The 20,197-nt window shown below is 39.1% G+C and overlaps 1 protein-coding gene across 14 annotated transcripts in view; it reads right to left on the bottom strand.

Annotated features, from left to right (window-relative positions):
* The window catches only part of LOC140731833 (general transcription factor II-I-like), a 141,151-nt gene that overhangs the window by 112,468 nt on the left and 8,486 nt on the right, over positions 1-20,197 (bottom strand). For all 14 annotated transcript variants that reach the window (XM_073053708.1, XM_073053709.1, XM_073053714.1 and 11 more), the window contains exons 3-8: positions 19,510-19,613; positions 14,740-14,878; positions 14,450-14,501; positions 11,754-11,825; positions 6,467-6,516; positions 3,425-3,496 (exon numbers count right to left, since the gene is read on the bottom strand). In XM_073053708.1, coding sequence (XP_072909809.1) covers positions 3,425-3,496; positions 6,467-6,516; positions 11,754-11,825; positions 14,450-14,501; positions 14,740-14,878; positions 19,510-19,613 — 489 coding nt within the window. The remainder of the gene's footprint in view (positions 1-3,424; positions 3,497-6,466; positions 6,517-11,753; positions 11,826-14,449; positions 14,502-14,739; positions 14,879-19,509; positions 19,614-20,197) is intronic.

Here is a 20,197-nt window from a genome sequence, read left to right as displayed (position 1 = left end):
GGAATTCTTTGAGGAAATAACAAACAGGATAGATAGAATCAGTGGGAGTTGCAATCATGGATTTTTCAGAGTCCTTTGACAGAGTATTGCAAATGAGACTGTTTAAAAAGAGCCCAAGGTATTACAGGAAAGATACTAGCATGTATAGAAAATTGGCTAACTGGAAGGAGGAAATGAGTCAGAATAAAGAGGACCTATTCTGGTTGGCTGCTGGTGACCAATGAGTTCCGCAGGGGTTGGTGTTGGGACCGCTTCTTTTCATGTAATATGTCAATGATTTGTATGATGGAATTGATGGTTTTCTAGCCAAGTTTGTGGACAATACAAAGATACATGGAGAGGCAGACAGTGTTGAGGTTGCAAAGTCCGCAGAAGGGCTTGGGCAAAGAAAGGGCAGATGGAACATAGCGTAGGAAGTATATGGTCATGCATTTTGGTAGAATAAATAAAGTCATGGATTATTTTATAAACAGGGAGAAAATTCAGAAGTACAAAGGAACTTGGGAGTCCTTGTGCAGGATTTCCTAAAGCAGTGGTTCCCAACCTGAGGTCCACAGACCACTCAGTTAATGATAGGGGTCCACAGCATAAAAAAAGGTCTGGAATCCTTGTCTAAAGTTTAACTTGCAGGTTGACTCAGTGGTAAAGAAGGTAAATGCAATGTTAGCATTCACTTTGAGAGTACTAGAATGCCAGAGCAAGGATGTAATGCTGAGGCTTTATAAGGCATAGGTCATACTGTTCTTGGAGTACTGTGAGTAGTTTTGGGCCCAATATCAAAGAAAAAATGTGCTGACATTGAAGAGGGTCCAGAGGAGGTTTTCAAGAATGATTCTGGGAATGTAAGTGTCATTGTATGAGGAGCGTTTGATGGCTCTGTGGCTGTGCCCATATTCGCTGGACTTTAGAAGAAAGCTTCTAATTGAAACCAATGGAATACTGAAAGGCCTAGATACAGTAGATGTGGAGAGAATGTTTATAGTGAGCAAGTCTAGAGCCAGAGAGTACAGCCTCAGAGTGGAGGACCATCCTTTTAGAACAGAGATGAGGAGGAGTTTCTTTAGCCAGAGGTGGGTGAATCTGTGGAATTCATAGCCACGGACGCCTGTGGCAGTCATTGAGTATATTTAAACCAGACATTAGTAAGTTCTTGATTAGTGAGGGCATCAAGGGTTACCAAGGAGAAGGCAGGAGAATGGAGTTCAGAGGGATAATAAATCAGCCATGATGGAATGGCAGAGCAAACTTAATGGACCGAATGGCCTAATTCTGCTTGCATGTCTTATAGTTATAACAGTGGTGTGCAGAAGACCATCCCTAAATACACATGTTGAACTTTGAAGTGAATGGACTACAGCGGCAGAAGACCACAAACATATACTCAATGGCTACTTTATTAGGTTCAGATGGTATAGACAGGCCAAGTGAATTGGCAAGGAGTCTTCAGGTTAAATATCCTGCAAAAAATTTGAAAGCATCTAATTTGATTTAAGTGGAGAAATTCACAAAGGTTAGTGTTCAGAAGGATCAAAGTTATCCTCAAACAATCACGTAAAAGTTCACATGTTGATATACAAAGCAATCAGGATAGCAAAAGGCATAGTGGCCTTTTTTACTAGAGAATTTTTACCCAGAAATAATGTATTATGAATATTATAGATGCCCCAAAAAGACTAAAACTGGAATATAGTAAATATGAGAAATCTGCAGATGCTGGAAATCCAAAGCAACACACACAAAATGCGGGAGGAACTCAGCAGGTCAGGCAACATCTATGGAAGAGAAACAGTCAACGTTTTGGGCTGAGAGCCTTCTTCAGGACTGAGAGGGAAGGGGGAGATGCCCAAATTAAACTGTGGAGGGAGGGGAAAGAGACTGGATGGAAGGTGATAGGTAATGCTAGGTGGGTAGGAAAGATCAAGGGCTGGAGAAGAAGGAATCTGATAGAAGAGGGAAGTGGGTCATAGGAGAAAAGGAAGGAAGAGGGGAACCGGGGGAAGTAATAGGCAGGTGAGTAGTAGTAAAAGGTCGGGGGGGGGAACAGAGGAAGGAATATTGTGTCTAGGTCTAGTCTTCCTCAGCAGGAAAAAGGTATTCAGTAAAACAACTGTATCCAAATATCCAGAAAGCCCATATAATTCTACATCTGGCTCACTCAATAATCTGGAACACAAGATCGGGGTTAGAATGAAAGCTACATGAGTGTGAGCTGGGCACACACTGGATTCTGGATTTGCAGCCAGAACACATGTATCCTTCAGCTAGGTCAGCAATTATTAAAGGAGAAGCACTCAAATGTCTAGAAAATTTGGTAATACAGCGCTACCCAATTTCTGAGGTGCTACATTAGTAGTTTTGCGTTACTTGTAAGAAGGAATGCAATAAAGATTAGAGATTCTTCAGAGGCTACAGTTCCAAAATGCTAGAGGAGCTCAGCAAGTCAGGCAGCATCTATGGAAAGGAACAAACACTCAATCTTTCCAGCTGAGACTCTTCATCAGGACGGAAAGGAAGGGGAATTTGGGGAAAGGAGAAGGAGAAAAAATGGAAGGTGATAGGTGAAGCCAGGTGAAGGGAAAGGTGAATGGGTAGGGAGAGAGTGATGAAGTGAGAAGCAGGGATGCGATAGGTGGACAAGGTAAAGGGCTAAAGAAGGAATCTGATAGGGGAGAAGAACGAACCATGGGATAAAAGGTTCTTTGACTTTTAGAAGGGTGAGATTGTTCGAGGAGAGATTAAGCAGATCATACCCAAATTCTAGCATTAAGAACAAAAAGTCACCTCAATAAAATTTAAGTTTTAAAAAGCATGTAAGAGAAGATGCAGGAATAATGCTTTTTCTTGGCTGAGTTGCCTAGAACCAAAGATTAGTTTCCAAATTAGGAGTTAGCCTTTTAGATTAAATACAAGAAATTTCTTGAGCCAGAGGGTAGTGAACCTTTGGAACACTCTACCCAAGAGGCCTGTGAAGGCTTACTCACCAAATGCATTTTATTTATGTTTTACCTTCCTCTCTTTGAATCTGCGTTCACCCAGGCAAACGGTATGCTTATAACATGTATCCATTCTAATCTTTTTCTCCTTTCCACAGCTAACTTGCATCTCATTCCTATAATTCCTCTAACATTCTACATCATAGCAATTTATACCTTTCTACTTTTGTAAATCCTTTTATGTACAGACTTATATACCCTTGAAGTATACGCTTTGGTGAAGTATGTTGTTGAAAATTTGGAGTCACTTGAATTTATGTAATAGACCATGCTGCCAAGTAGACTGTTCAAGTTTTTGAAATCACAAGTTTTTAAACTGAAATGACTGATAATTTTCATTATGTTTTAATGAAATTGATTAAAACTATGAAGAATCTTTTGAATCACATGCCAAATAACTAATCTTTTACAGAGCAAGATTTCCATATTACCTTGAACACTGTATCGATAATAATCAGGGTCTTCTGTTTCAACTTTGACTGGGACCAGATCAACTGATGTACCTGAAATACATTTTGAAGAATGAAAATTCTATTGCAAATCAGGAAAACATCAAAGTAAAAGCAGAGACTGAAGATATTTTCTTTCAATTCATTACTCTTAAAAGATCAACAATTAGCAAACTGCTTCAGATATCAGAATCAAATGGAGGGAAGTGTCCTAAGTATTAATTATTCTGATGTGGTTCCTAGGAATAAGTGTAGTAGACATTTATCATAGCTAATCCCAATGGATTCTTTATCAGCAATCAATACACGCACTTATAGATGAAAAACAGTCACAATACAAGCTAAATGGGATCATTTATGGTCATTCTACCAGCTGTTTTGTACCCAGTCTTCAGTTTAGAATATATTTGGCGCATATCATTAATCTTGACTAGTAAACCATCACATTTAATAAGTACCATGTTTGATTTCAATATTAGTTCTTTTTGCCCCTAAATCAAAGTGGTAAGTGTACACAAATTACCCAGTGATGCAATCAATAATACAAATGTGTTAACAAGCAGTTTATTAACTCTGAGGTTAATTTTTTGAGCTCAAGAGTGCAGTGTTTAAGTTACGTGATTTTAATAGAATAGCAATTAAGCCTACTATCTAATGTAATGCATATTTAAATATACTTCATTGCTCTTGGAAGTTGGCCTACCGTAAACAGTTGTAGTTAAAAGGCCATTAATCTATTGCTATGAATACATTTGTTGAGAGTTGGTAGCCAGGTACTCATTGTTTTCATTTTTAGCATTCTTTTCCATCTTGCTTTTTAAAAGTCAGGTTGAAAAATGCTCCAACCATTGGTTCTAGAAATGGAATTCATTTTCTGTTCATACAATATGTAATAGACCACAAGCTTTTCCTTTATTGAGTCACGGAGTCATAGAAAAGTACAACACAGAAACAGGTCCTTGAAATGCATTGATGATGATCTTTAATTTCTGCTTTAATTCACAAATTCACTCACTGTAACTCATAACTTCGATATTCTCCTAACCTCTACTTCACTAAGTTTGATAAAATGCCAGAACTTCATTGAGGATGTTAAGAAAGCAATGATCGACCATTTTAAGCGCTATGTTGGTATAGCATCTTTATGAATTAGCAGCAGCACTCAGATCACTCAGCCCCCAATCTTTTCGGCCACTCAAAAAGATCATGATTGATCAAACTGTAATCTCATTTCAATGCTGCTGTCTATCCACAGTTTCATTTGACATTTTTGTATCAAGTAGCTATTTGCCTTTGCTTGACCAGTGGCATTAATGGAAGATATGAATATCTTTGGGAGGATTTCCAAAGGTGAATTCTCATGTTCTACTGAGAAAGGAAAAAAATAGATTCATCCATTTTAAATGGGCAATTCATTTTTAAACACTGACTCCGTTCTAGATCTCCTTCAAGTGGAGCTATCTTTTCTACATACTGCCATTGGTATCATAAACATTTCATTTAAGTTGCTCCCTATGCTCCTGCTGATACAACCATAGCCTTATTAATCTTTCCTCATAAGACAGCCCACCCATTTCAATTATAAGTCCAGTAATCTCTGAACCCCTTCCAACACATTAACATCCTGATTAAATTAGGAGACCATAACTATCCCCCATCAATTAATAAAAGTTATTTTAAATTACTTTTATTACCTGTGTATTAACCTTGTGAATTAAACACAAAAATACCATGTCAAAATGTTATAACTTACAAACATTTAATTTCCAGAGTAACCATATATGCAGCACATTATCAGTAGTATTCTGGAAATCTTAGTACTTTCCCATCTTCTATAACACTGGTTACTTAACAGAATTACAAAAAAATGATCAAAAATGATTTGATCAAAAAAGCCTTGTTGACTTTGCCCAATTACTTTGAATCTTTTAAGTGCCCTATAATCTCTTCAATAGCAACTTCTATTAAACTGTAGCTTCCTGCTCTGTCTTCCTTTCTCTTTGAATAATTTTTATTACTCAATGTCACACAAGTCTACAGGAGTTATAAGTGTTGAAATTACCAAAAGCTGAAAAATGAGAGTAATAGAGCAACCTGGAAATCACGGGAACGCTGTAGGTTTCCATAAGACATTGGAAAACTACATAGCAAAAAACAAGCCCATAACAAGCTGAGAGAATAGAAGTTATGATGGGGATTAAGGATATGACATTGACCATTGTATGCCTTCACAGAAGAAAATGAAAATATTGTGGACATATGGGAGAAACAAGACCCATAAGAATGAAGAACAACTAATATTTGTAAAGAGACAGCAAAGGAAAAACTAAATGGGACTAACTGCTGAAAGAACTTCCCAAATCTGATGTCAATACCTTGAGCTTCAAGAAGAGACTACAAGTATAATAAATGCACTGCTTTTTATCTTCCAACAATTCCTTAAATTTTAGACTCGAGCAACAGACCTCAAGTGTTCAAATTAGCAAATGTAACTCTAGTATTTAAGAGAGGGACAGAAAATGAAGGTTAATTTTACTGATATAAAACAAGAAAATGGTCAAAATGCTCGGCAACTCAAACATCTGAATAAAGAAACATTCACAATTCCTTTTGGAGACCCTCCTTTCTAAAAGGCAAAATATCCATTGTCTCTCTTCAGAGATGCAGCCTGAACTTCTGAGCATTTCCTCAGATATCCAGTGTCTCCAGACTTACAAAATGAATTACAATAACGATGACCCTAGAACTGGGTGATGAGAAGATCAATTAAATTATGGTTACTCCTGTGCAGAAATAATCATACAATATGCTTAACTGAATTCCATACTCAATACCTTTACAATATTTTTGACCCTTTCAATTATAAAAATATTACTACATCATAAGTTTCCTAATTAATCTCATGCAAGTAGAAAACACAAAGCTTTACTAAAAACACCATAGATAAGGACTACAGATAATACATTAGCACTCATATTTTTCTTTCAATGAAAAGCATATGTAATTTTAGAAAGTAACACTTACTCGGTTGGTTATCATCACATGGCTCAGTTTTCACCTTAACTGGAACAAAGCTACAAAATAGAACATTCAAATATATTCACTTTTGCCATGGTTTGTTATTCCTTTTCTGTAGGTACAGAAAATGTATGTTATTTTCCACATTTCTGCCTGCATTTACAGGAAAACAACTTACACCATGTTGCAACTTTAAAATGGACTGTATTTAGAACAGACTATACAATATACTATGGTATAAAAGGCCATCTAGCCCAGCCTTAGTTCTTTTAAACAGCTACAGCACTGTGTAAAAGTCTTTGGCACATATATATAGCTCGGGTGCCTAAGACCTTTGCACTGTACTGTATTTGTCAACGTGGAGCAGAGAATGAGTTTGTAAATCTGGCAGGAAATTTGGAATGGTAAGGGTGGAGTGCTACGGAAGGCGTCTGGGGCAAGTGGCAGAGAAGGTGTATGAGGGGCAGGGTTTGGCATAGGTGCAGACGCACCTAGCCCTGAGGCACCAGGCAATGTCATTGGATACCAAACAATTGGTTTCTTGATAATTACAGAATGTCTCTCTGTTGCTTCCAGCTTTCTCCCCTCTCACTTCCCTATTTCCCAACCATGATTCCTCACTCCCTGCCCCCTTTCAGTCCACAAAAGGGACAAGTATCAGAATCAGGTTTATCATCATTCATATTATGAAATGTTTTGTTTCTGGCAGCAGTAAAGTGCAATACATAACACTGTTACAGTACTAAGCAATTCGCACATGCACGCGCACCGCACACACCCCACACCCTCCAACTCTAATACTTTTCCAAATAAGTTATCCTTCAAATCTAACTGAACTTGCTTTTACCTAGTGTTGCACTCCAGACTGTAATAGTTCTTAGCATTAAAAAAAACATAATTTAGGGTAACCTACTCTCCCACTGGCTTCTGACCATATGTTTGAAAGAATTCTAGTCTTTCCATTACTCCTATATTATACCTCTCTTTATACTGAAGCATACAAAAATCCCATATCCTTGCCCCACATGTTGTTGCATAATAATTTGTGGTGTAAACTCAGTTTCTCCATCATCCAGCATTAGCCATAATATACATTCGGCCCTCCTTATCTGCGAGGGATTGGTTCCGGGACCCCTCGCGGATACCAAAAAACGCGGATGCTCAAGTCCCTTATTCAATCTATCTCAATGCGGTGGACCTTAGGACCCAACGGAAACCCAGACCCTATTTAACCTGTCTCAGTGCAGTGGACATTAGGACCCAGTGGCGGAGCTCTGAATCCGCAGTGTTTCTGTTCACGAAAATAATCACGATTGAAAATAAAGTGGAAATAATAAAGTGATCGGAAAGAGGTGAAACGCCATCGGTCACTGTAAAAGCGTTAGGCTACGTCAGTCAACGATTAGAACAATTTTAAAGGATAAAGTGAGAAAGGCCCTGCCCCAATGAAAGCTGCAATTATTACTAAGCAAATGCAGTGGTTTAATTATTGGGTTTTGGGGTTTTGAGTTTTTCATCCTCTATATTAACCCAGCACTGATGGAGAGCACACTCAATAGACAATAGACAATAGGTGCAGAAGTAGATCATTCGGCTCTTCAAGCCTGCACCGCCATTTTGAGATCATGGCTGATCATCTACTATCAATACCCAGTTCCTGCCTTGTCCCCATATCCCTTGATTCCCCTATCCATAAGATACCTATCTAGCTCCTTCTTGAAAGCATCCAGAGAATTGGCCTCCACTGCCTTCTGAGGCAGTGCATTCCAGACCCCCACAACTCTCTGGGAGAAGAAGTTTTTCCTTAACTCTGTCCTAAATGACCTACCCCTTACTCTCAAACCATGCCCTCTGGTACTGGACTCTCCCAGCATCTGGAACATATTTCCTGCCTCTATCTTGTCCAATCCCTTAATAATCTTATATGTTGCAATCAGATCCCCTCTCAATCTCCTTAATTCCAGCATGTACAAGCCCAGTCTCTCTAACCTCTCTGCGTAAGACAATGGCAGTCTGTCACTGGATCGAATTCGGGAACTTCCGTTCCCAAGCCTGGCACTGAAACTAATGTTCTTAAGTGTTTTATATGCATAGAAAGGTAAAATATATACTACGTCAAACGTTTGACTAACTGACGCTAAATAATACCGGATGAAACTGTTCTGACTTACTTAGAACTTCCGATTTTTTTCGATCCTGATCCACGATAACCCAGGCATATCCTCCTGTATACTTTAAATCATCTCTAGATTACTTATACTTCCTAATACAATGTAAATGCTTTGTAAAATAGTTGTTATACTGCATTGTTTAGGGAATAATGACAAGAAAAAAAGTCTGTACTTGCTTGAACAACAAGTGCTCGAAGAGCATTTCTGGGTTTTCTCGATTCATGGTTAGTTGAATTCGCGGATGCGGAACTCGCAGATAAGCAGGGCTGACTGTACTTCCATTTAAGAGACAAGCTATCTCTGTTATGCCAGGAAGTGACAATTTTAGATCAATGATATATGCACCTAAAACTGGTACATAACTATTGCAAGCTAATGCAGAAAGTATATTCATCACAGCAAGTCTGAAAAAGTCACACTGCTTGAAGTGGCAGCTTCACGGCAGTGTAGCTGTTAGCGTGATGCTATTACAGCTGAGGACGCTGGAGTTCGGAGTTCAATCCTGGCGTCCTCTGTACATCCTTCCCACGGAATACGTGGGTTTTCCCTCCCACAGTTCAAAAATGTACCAGGTAAGTTAACTGGTCATTGTAAATTAACCTGCGATTAGATCAGGGTTAAATCAGGGTTGTCAGGGGTTCCTGGGCAGTGCCGCTTGAATGGCGGGAAGAGCAGTGTATCTCTGAATAAAAAATAAACAAACTTCTCTTAACAGTCATCAACTAGTTCTTCCAGAACTAAGGAGATGTTCTCCTTCAAGAAAGGGACTTCCCTTCCTCCACCATCAATGCTGCCCTCAACCACATCTCTTCCACGTCAGTTCTCACCCCCATTGTCTCACCACCCTCTCCAGAGATAGGATTCCTCTTGTCCTCACGTACTATCCAACCAGCCTCCGTTTCTAGCACATAATTCTCCATACCTTCCGTGACCTCCAATGGGATCCCACCATCAAGCACATCTTTCCTTCCAACCTCTCCACAGGGATCACTCCCTATGAGACTTCCTTGTCCACTTGTCCCTCCCCACTGATCTGTAACTTATCCTTGTAAGCGGAACAAGCGCTACACTTGCCCCTATCCCTCCTCCCTCACTACCATTTAAGGCCCCAAACAGTTCTTCCAGGTAAGGCAACACTTCACCTGTGAATCTGTTGGGGTCATCTACTGTATCTGGTGCTCCTGGTGTGGTCTCCTGTCTATCAGTGAGACTCGATATAGTTAGTGAGACCATTTTGCTGAGTACCTACGCTCTGTCTGCCAGAAAAAGGAGGACATCCCAGTGGCCACCCAATTTAATTCCACTGCCCATTCCAATATGACTGTCCATGGCCACCTCTACTACCGCGATGAGGCCACGCTCAGTTTGTAGGAGCAACACTGTATATATTCCATTTGGGTAGTCTCCAACATGATGGCATGAACATCGATTTCTTGAAATTCCAGTAATGCCTGCCCCCACTTCATCATTTCCATTTCCCCCTCTCACCTTATCTCCTTACCTGCCCATCACCTCCCTTTGGTGTTCCTCCCTCTTCCATGGCCTTCTGTCCTCTCCTATCAGATTCTCCCTTCTCCAGCCCCTTATCTCGTTCACCAATTGGCTTCCCAGTTCTTTACTTCACCTCGCCCCCTCTCCCGGTTTCACCTATCACCTACTTTGTATTTTTCCTCCCCTCCCCCCCACCTTCTTACTCTGACTTCTCATCTTTTTTCTCTATTGGAGTATAAAAGTTGCATTGTTTGCTGTGTAACCAAAACTATGTAGTCAGCTTTGAACTTGCTATTCGCTATGCAATTTAGTAGGAGAATGAAATCTTAAGAATGTAGAAGACAATGGTGTGTTAATGAGAGGTAGCTAAGAGATGTAGATGGCGGATGTACTTGTGATACGCAACTGTAGACCGATTGGATATGCTAATGCTACTAAACCAAGAGATTGCTATAAAAAATGCTATGTACAAGGATTGGTGGGCAATCGGCAACTAGCTCAATGACTGTCTCAGCTTTGATTTGCAAATTAAAGTTTAATACTTCTTGAAGAATCTTCTGCGTCTCCTGGTCGTTTGTGGGGCACGAGAAACCATGACATCTCCAGCTCTGATGAAGATGTCTCAGCACAAAACGTCAACTCTTTACTCTTTTCCATTGATGCAGCCTGGCATGCTGAGTTGCTTCAACTTTCTGTGTGCGTTGTTTGGATTTCCAGCACCTACAGATTTTCCTATTTATGATCGACTAGTCTAAGCCGGTTTTGGAGATTTCCTAATTCAAAACAAAGCATGCAAGCAATTCTCAACAGTGGAGAGCCTGAGCTGTAATGATTCAAACATAGGGAACTCCTGTAGAGATACTTTTCAGTCATTACTAGTGAATGGCTGCAGATAAATTACTCAGGAGTAGAAAATAACATCAACAAATGGCAAATGCTTAATCAGTGGTACTAGCATGTTCCTTGTTAACCTTTTTAAGGAAGAGGTTCGAGAGATAGAAGTAACTTATTCCAAATAAATTAGAATCTTGAAGCACAAAGTTGCTGGACATCAGAAAATGGTCAAAGAAAGTAAAGAACAAATACAGGCCCTTTGGCCCATCTCTTGACGAACCTACTCCCATCAACCTGCACCAGGTCCACCGCCTTCCATACCCCTACAATCCATTTGCCTATCCAAACTTCCTTTAAATGATGAAATTGAGTTCACATGTACCGCTTGTGCTGGCAACACGTTCCAAACTCTCATGACTTTCTGAGTGAATGTTTCCCCTCATGTTCCCCTTAAACTTTCACCCTTAACACATGATCTCTGGTTGTAGTCCCACCCAATCTCAGTGGAAAATGCTTACTTGCACTTACCCTATCCATACCCCTCATAATTTTATATACCTCTTCTCAGTCTTCTACATTCCAAGGAATAAAGTCCTAACCTATTCAATCTTTCGCCATAACCCAGGTCCTCCAGACCTGGCAACATCTTTGTAATTTTTCTCTGTATCTTTCAACCAGTAGGTAGGTGACCAAAACTGCACACAACACCCCAAATTAGGCCCCACCAATATCTTGTATAAAATCAACATAACGAGCTTGCAAACAACGCATCTCTGAAGTGAGCCGGGAATACTTACTTTACACTTTGGTGTTCCAAGGATGAATTAGGAATCTCACAGGCTTCTGTACAGAAGTGATCATAGAGTAAACTGGTAAAAAAAAATACAAACAATAATAACTTCTCAGTAAAAAGAGAGGAGCAAAGTGAAGATCATAAGAATTAAGAGCAGGAGTAGGCCATCCTGCCTGTCGAGCCTGCTCCACCATTTGAACTGGCTAAGGATTCATCTCCAACTACCTGCCTTTTCCCCCATAACTCTCAATTTCCTATCACAGTCCAACACAGGCAGAGAAAGGACATTACCTGACACTGTAGGATTTAACTAAAGTTCCAGAGAGGCTGAGACAAGAGATCATAAATAAGGACAACAAATATGACCAAAAAAAAATGACAATGTGACAAAAACAGTGGAAGAGTAAAGCTCTAAAAACAGTTAATGTAACTAGTACCAATAAAGGAGTACTACTTTGGAGTAAGAACCTCAAAACAATAAATTTCATGGCACAAGTCAGTGATAACAAACTCATTCAGATAAACCTTCTTGCTAAAAAATAATTATGATTAAAAGCAGACAAATCCCATGAATTTGTACATCATATATAATCATATAACAATCACAGCACGGAAACAGACCATCTCGGCCCTCCTAGTCCGTGCCGAACTCTTAATCTCACCTAGTCCCACCTACTCGCACTCAGCCCATAACCCTCCACTCCTTTCCTGTCCATATACCTATCCAATTTTACCTTAAATGACACAACTGAACTGGCCTCTACTACTTCTACAGGAAGCTCATTCCACACAGCTATCACTCTTTAAGTAAAGAAATACCCCCTCGTGTTTCCCTTAAACTTTTGCCCCCTAACTCTCAAATCATGTCCTCTCGTTTGAATATAGGTTATACATCCTATAACCAAGGGTTCTAAAAAGAGGTTTCTGCAGAAATTGTGATATACTGCTATTAATTTCCTAAAATTAACTAGATTCTGCAATATTCACAAAAGGCCAAAAATGATTGTTACATAAAGTAATGGCACATGAAAAGTCAAGAATATTTTTCATTGATATTAGATTGGTTTAAGGGTAGAAATCAGTACAAGTAAAATTGGCACTTTCACATAATGGATGCTTCAGCGATTTAAAAATCTATATTTTTGATGATGTAAATGTATCCGTAACTAGTCAATTTTGTGGATTCTGAGGAATGAGATTATGTGAAGAGGCTGCAAATCTGAAGGTAATGTGAAAACATGAGGCCATTCATTTTGATATGGAAGCTGGGTATCCTTGAACATGGATGCACTGTAGGTTCAGCAATTCAGGTAGGCAAAGACTGCACTGGCCTTTTGGCAACGTGAATTCAGAAGACTGGGTGACAGACTAAAAATAAAGGAGAATAAAGAATGAAAAGGGTGGCACGATGGCCTTCAGCAATGCAAGTTGAATCCTACCCTGCAGTGCAGTCTGTCAGTTTACACATTCTTCCTAGACTGTGTTCCAGTTTTTTCCTGTATACAGTACTGAAGACTGCCTACTGTAAATTACTTCCTGTGTAAGTAATTAGCAAAAGAATTGAAGGGAAGTTGCAGAACATCAAGACAGAATCCCACTCCTGACAGTAATTTTATGCCCGGGTAAATATTGAAAAAGAACACGCGCAGTCCACCGCGACCTTAGAGGAGTTTCGAGACCGTTGGGCTCCGCGGGGTGTAAATGCCATCGTGGATAGAGATGGCAACATTTTGGTGTAATGTCTATTGTCTATTTGTAGTTTAGTAATTGTGTTTGCCACTGTTTTGTATATATTGTATAGCACCGATATTTGTAATAAAGGATTTTGTATATAAAAAAAGACAGAATAAAGAGCAGGGAAATGAGGGTGTGGTAGAACAGTAGAATGGGATTCTCCTACTAGAAGCCAGCATGACCTGATTCACTGTATAGCATCCTGTGCCATACAGGATGCACAGTATAATAGTATAATAGCAAGCAAAGAAACCTGAATGGAAAGAAAAAATAAATAGGTGTGGGAATGGGAAATTCCAGCAGATAAATCATAAATGGATCTAGTCAAGATGGTACGGAGCTGCAATGCCTGTCAAGGTTGGGGCTAGGACTCAGTTGCTTTATAGGTTCGTAAGGATGGTTTGGGGATGTAGAGATGAGGAGGGGTTAGAAGTTAGGGGCAGAAGCCGGTGGTGAGAGTCAAGGTTGGAGCGCTCCACAGTTGAAGGCAGGCAATCATCAAGGGTTGGGTTGTAGGCACTGAGGATGAAGACAGTGATTCCCGTGGTCACTGGGCCCCACCAGGAATGGCAATCGATGACCTTCCAGGTCGGTGAGACCCAAGGTCAAAGCTTCATATGGGCAGCAGACACAAGAGCATATGACAACCGGAGGGAAAACCAAATGAACGAGACAGGCAAATGCTGGAGTATAACAAGAGGGCTCTACTAAAGCAACACAAAGAAAATTCTATTTTTTATAACTTTCTGGAGAAATGGAAGAGAACCTTCAGAAGAAAATACCCACACATACAAAATAATTCCAAAATAAATTACAAATCTACCTCCAAGTGAAAATAGAAATACTGTCTTTTGCACCTCCAAATAAGGCAATTAAATACAGCCTATGGATTTATGCAGATTATATTGAACCTACAGCTAAATCATTAAAGTTTTGAGTACTGCAAGGACAGAAAAACCAACCTACCCCCCAGGAGGCATCTGTGTGTTCTCCTTCCTAGTTGGCCGTTCTGTTTCCACTACATGGAAAAATAGAAATGTTAATCTTTAAATGAGTGGCTTGCTTGGACAACAATCCCTAGTTCAATATTAATGTGAAAGACATGCACAAAATGTGGTACAAACAGGATTATTCAAACTGGAATAATTGCCAGAGAAAACTGAGGCCCCTAACTTTGTTATTAAACAATCTATAAATCCAAAGAAAAGTTTTTCTGCAACTTAATATCATCACTTGATTTTGTTCTTTCAACTTACAGAATTTCACAAAGTCAATTTGAAAATCCTTTCGGTTTCCAATGAAAGATCTTCCTCGTTCTGTTCCCACCACAAATACATTTTTCTCATATACAGCAACACACGCCACTTCAGCTTTTAACTTCGCAATTTCCTGGCACTGAAGAGGAAATAAGTTGAATCAACTTTAAAGAGAAAATATACAAAAACATACATTAAAGAAAATGACTTTTGTTAAACATATCTTTGGTGCTCAGATATCATATTGAGGAAAAAATTGTAGCTTCATACCTTATGATACTGGGTATCAAGTTTAAACTAGTATCACTGAAATTATTAGAGGATGCCATAGGTAGAACAGCATTAAAATGTCATATCCTAAAACTCAACTAAATCCAAGGGCTAAACATATGCATAGATCTCCCCTGGTTAACAAAGGGGTCAGGCTCCTGAATAACCAATCATTATGCATAAACATTTCCTGCAGGAGCTGCAGTACTACAGTAAACTCAACCTTCAAAGGGGTTGGGGTGTGTTCAGATACTGTAGCCATCTCTTTACCCCATCACTATCCCCTTTGCCTTAAGCCTCATCCTATATATCACTTGGTTTCTCCTATTTTAAATCCTTTTACCAATCTTCTCCCTTGTTCCTTCTACTTTTTCTTTGCCTGCTCTATTGAGTAAACAACCTTACAGGATATCTCTAGGTTAAGAACACAGGGCTTATTGACAACCGTACATACAGATGAGCTTCCATAATATGAAATTCCGAAGTCCAATGTACGTATAGAACATGTATCCCTACATTGTATATATGCACATCATACTTTGGAATTTAATAATATCAGCTTCCACTTGATCTCTTCACTTTTATGATCTCTCTTCCTTATCAGTATTATATGCTTTTGATGCCATTCATTGCAATACAGCAGAGGCATGGCTACTAGATTGCATTTTTTAATATATACACATTGTCCAACTTATGGAAATCTGTGAAAATGGAACCTGTTCATTGCCTGGGGACAACTGTATGGGTCCCATTCCAGTTCCAACAAACCATCTAATTATATTTCTCCAGAGATGCTACCCAATATTTTTTGTTTTTAATTTTAATTCAAACCATGTTTAGTATTTTATTTTTACTTTGCAAAATACAGTAAGATCTTTGATAACCATTTCCAATAATACAAAGTACAAGGCATAGTAAATTTGTGCAATGTAAGTCCACCTCCAATTCTTGAACAACTGGGGAAAACAGGATACTGTCCATACTGAATATAAGTCACACAATTCAGAATATTTTCTTTCAAAGATGAGACAATCAGTGGTAGAGGGAAGTTGTTCTGGATGTGTACAGATGACCAAAAACTGATGCATGGGTGGTAGTTAGTTTAACAAAGTATCTGGAATACAAATTAAATTTGAGAAGTTCAAAACTTGGGTCAGACCCCATTCACAGCAATGTTTAGATTTGGGCAATAAATAAGGAAATATATAATGGCCTTGAAAGAGAGCATAAGCAATTTAAGCCACCTGGTGAATCCATGAGATTAAGTTCATCTATTAACCAATTTTGAAATTTATCAGACAAATACAGAGAAACTATTTTCTCAGACAGGGAAATCTAGAAGGAAACATCATTGTTTTAAAATTAAAGCAAGGTCACTACAAATCATATTATACAAATAGGCCACTGCTGCTGTATATCCTTCTTTCTAGAAATTGGCTTTCTTCAGGAGTGTTACTGAAACACAGGATGTGCAAGCAAACAATTTAAACTAGCTGTCTATTTTAACCAGGTCTTCAACCTCCCTAGTCTTTCATGCGAGAAACTTCAGAAAGTAGAATGTTTCCACCTGTTCAATTTAGTTTTCATAATTGCAAGCATCGCAAAGCACACTGTAATCTAACTGGAAACTTGCCAAGGTTTAATTAATCTATATAGATGCCTAATTAGCAATTTACATTACTAATTTTACTGCAAATTCTACAAAATTAATGAAATAAAAATTAATATAATAAATGGTGATCTAAAAAGGAATCTGTACCTCAATAGTCCTTTAGTTTTGTGAACCCCAAAACAGTACTCAGTATTCCATCTGTAATCTTAGTTTTAAACAAGTCAAGTCACTTTCTATTGTCATTTTGATCATAACTGCTGGTACAGTACATAGTAAAAACGAAACAACGTTTTTCAGGAACATGGTTCTCCATGAAACAATACAAAAACTACACCGAACTACGTAAAAACACAGAAAAAACTACACTAGACTACAGACCTACCCAGGACTGCATAAAGTGCACAAAACAGTGCAGGCATCACAATAAATAATAAACAAGACAATAGGCACAGTAGAGGGCAGCAAGTTGGTGTCAGTCCAGGCTCTAGGTATTGAGGAGTCTGATGGCTTCAGGGAAGAAACTGTTACATAGTCTGGTCGTGAGAGCCCGAATGCTTCGGTGCCTTTTCCCAGATGGTAGAAGGAAGAAGAGTTTGTATGAGGGGTGCATGGGGTCCTTCATAATGCTGTTTGTTTTGCGGATGCAGCATGTAGTGGAAATGTGACACTTAAAATGTCAAAATGTGATACTTAATTTAGCAATTACCTTTATATTAGCAAGATGTCTCAAATACAAAACATTTAGTTAACCCTCAACTTAATAAGATCCAACTACAGCACAACCTAATAAACTTCCACTACTGCATGTGGCAGCATTTCCCAGTATATTATCTTCAGCATAGGATGTAGACAAAAGGCAGGTAACAATAGGCCAGTTAGCTTAATGTCTGCAGTGAGGAAAATGTTTGAAGCGATCATTAAGGCAGACACAGTAGGGATTCATGAAGGGCAAGTTCTATCTGGAATTCTTTGACAATATAGTGAGCACAGTGGACAGAGGGGAAGCAGGTGGATGCTATATACTTGGATTTTAAGAAAGCATTTGATAAGGTACTGCATAAAAGACTGGTGGGACCTCATAGAAACATTTCGAATGTTGAAAGGCATGGACAGAGTGGATGTGGCAAAGTTGTTTCCCATGGTGGGGGAGTCTAGTACGAGAGGGCATGACTTAAGGATTGAAGGGTGCCCATTCAGAACAAATGCGAAGGAATTTTTTTAGCCAGAGGGTGGTGAATCTGTGGAATTTGTCGCCACGGGTGGCAGTGGAGGCCAAGTCATTGGGTGAATTTAAGGCAGAGACTGCTAGGTATCTGAGTCGCCAGGGTATCAAAGGTTATTGTGAGAAGGCGGGGAGTGGGACTAAATGGGAGAATGGAACAGCTCATGATAAAATGGTGGAGCAGACTCAAGGGGCCGAATGGCCGACTTCTGCTCCTTTGTCTTATAAGTATGCACTGTGTTGGGGGTAACATATTAGCATGAAGAGAGGATTAGCTAACTAATAGAAGGCAGAGAGTTGTGATAAATGGGTATTTTTCTGGTTAATAGTCAGCGGTGAGCAGAGTGCTCAGTGCTAGGTTTGCAACTGTTCATGAACTGTTAATGACCTAGAAGAGGGGACCAAGTGTAGCGCAGCTAAGTTCGTTGATCAGACTAAACTGAGTGTAAAAGCAAACTGTGCAGAGGATCTGCAGAGATATAGCTAAGTTAAGTGAGTGGGCAAGTGCCTGGCAGATGGAAAACAACATTCATATGTGAGGTCACCCACTTTGAAAGGAAAAGTGGAAGATCAGATTATTAGTTAAACGGTGAAAAGACTGCAGCATTTTGTGCACAGGGGCTCAGAAGTGCTTGTGTGTGAATTGCAAAAAGTTGGTTTGCAAGTGCAACAAGTTATGAAGAATGCTAATGGAAGGTTGGCCTTCATTACCTGAGGGATTAATTTAACTGTAGGAAGGTTATGCTGCCATTGTACAGGATACTGATGAGGTTGCACCTGGAGTACCTAATGCAGTTCTAGTCTCCATACTTGAGGAAGAATTTACTGGCTTTGGAGGTGGTGCAGAGGAGGTTCATCAAGTTGACTTTTGAGGGAATTACCTTGTTGGATATAATGGGGTCTTTTAAGAGACTCCTGGATAGGTACATGGAGCTTAGAAAAATAGAGGGCTATGGGTAATCCTAGGTAATTTCTAAAGTAAGTACATCTTCGGCACAGCATTGTGGACTGAAGGGCCTGTATTCTGCTGTCGGTTTTCTATGTTTCTACTAAGAGAGAATGAGTTGCCTGGAACTATACTTGCTGGAATTTGGAAGAATGAGAGGGAATTTTAAAGAAACATAAAATTGTGAAAAATATAGATAGAGCTAGCAAAGCTGTTCTCACTGGTAGGCAAAAATAAAACTAGGGGGCATAGCCTCAACATTTGGGGGAACAGATTTAGGATGGAGATGAGCAGAAACTACTTTTCCCAGAAAGGATTGAATTTGTGGAATTCTCTGTGCACAGAAGCAGCAGAGGCTACATCATCAAATATATTTAAGACACATATTGATTTTTGTATAGTAGGGGAATTAAGGGTATGGAGAAAAGACAAACAGGTGGGCCAAATCCATGGCCAGATCAGCCATGATCTGTTAAAAGACAGAGCAGACTGGACAGGCCAGATGGCCTTCTCCTGTTCCTATTTCTTGTGTTCTTATTCCAGGAGCCCTAGGAACCTCCATTTTGCCCAGTCTCCAAATATGCTTGTTTTTTTAAAAAAGCAGCAACAATGCAAGTGAGTTTTATTACCTATCCCCAAGACTCCAATTCCATTGAGCCACCAGCTTCCATACAATTAAAATTAGCTCAAGTGTTATAACATAGTAAATTAACTATTTACCATCGACTCCAGTGCTGAAACAAGGAATCTTACTTCCAGAAGATTTTCAACACCAGAGGGTTCTTCATTTATAACTGATGTAGTTGCAACTTGTGCCATATTTCCTGAAGGCAAGAGAGAGCCAAGAGCAAAGAGAAAGGTTATAGTAAGATACAGAAAGTCTTTGCACCAAATGTGAAAACCACAAAAAAATTGCAAAATAATTCCAATTTTTCAATTATCGATTACTTAATCTCTGTTTGCTTTCTTTACTAATTTTCAAAATCTGTTCCTAACCAGTTAATTATATTAAACCATGAAAAATGTCAATATTGTATTAACTTCAACATAAAATTTAAAATGAAATACAACGGATTCCGGTTAATTGAGCTATCAGTTAATTGGGGCAGCCAATTATTTGGGACAACTCTTAAAGAACAAAAACTAATTGAAAAAATAGCCGGGATTGCCTTCATTTATTTGGGACACTTAATTGGGGCAGGATACCATTGCCAAACATTTTCCAACTAGTGTCAGTTGTATGCACTGCATAGTCGTTAGACATTGCACCATGCTTAAGAGCGAACAATGTTTAAACAGTGTTACTTTTGTGAGTTTGGGTTCATAAAGCTGTGATATTTGTCACTGTTAGGTGGTGAGAAATAAGCAGTAAGACAATTCTGAACTGTTCTGCTCACTGCTGTTTAAT

This window comes from Hemitrygon akajei, chromosome 8 (assembly GCF_048418815.1).
Source record: "Hemitrygon akajei chromosome 8, sHemAka1.3, whole genome shotgun sequence".
NCBI classification, from domain to species: Eukaryota; Metazoa; Chordata; class Chondrichthyes; order Myliobatiformes; family Dasyatidae; genus Hemitrygon; species Hemitrygon akajei.
The sequence above is the reverse complement of the archived record's forward strand: the minus strand, read 5'-3'. Positions and strand labels throughout refer to the sequence as shown.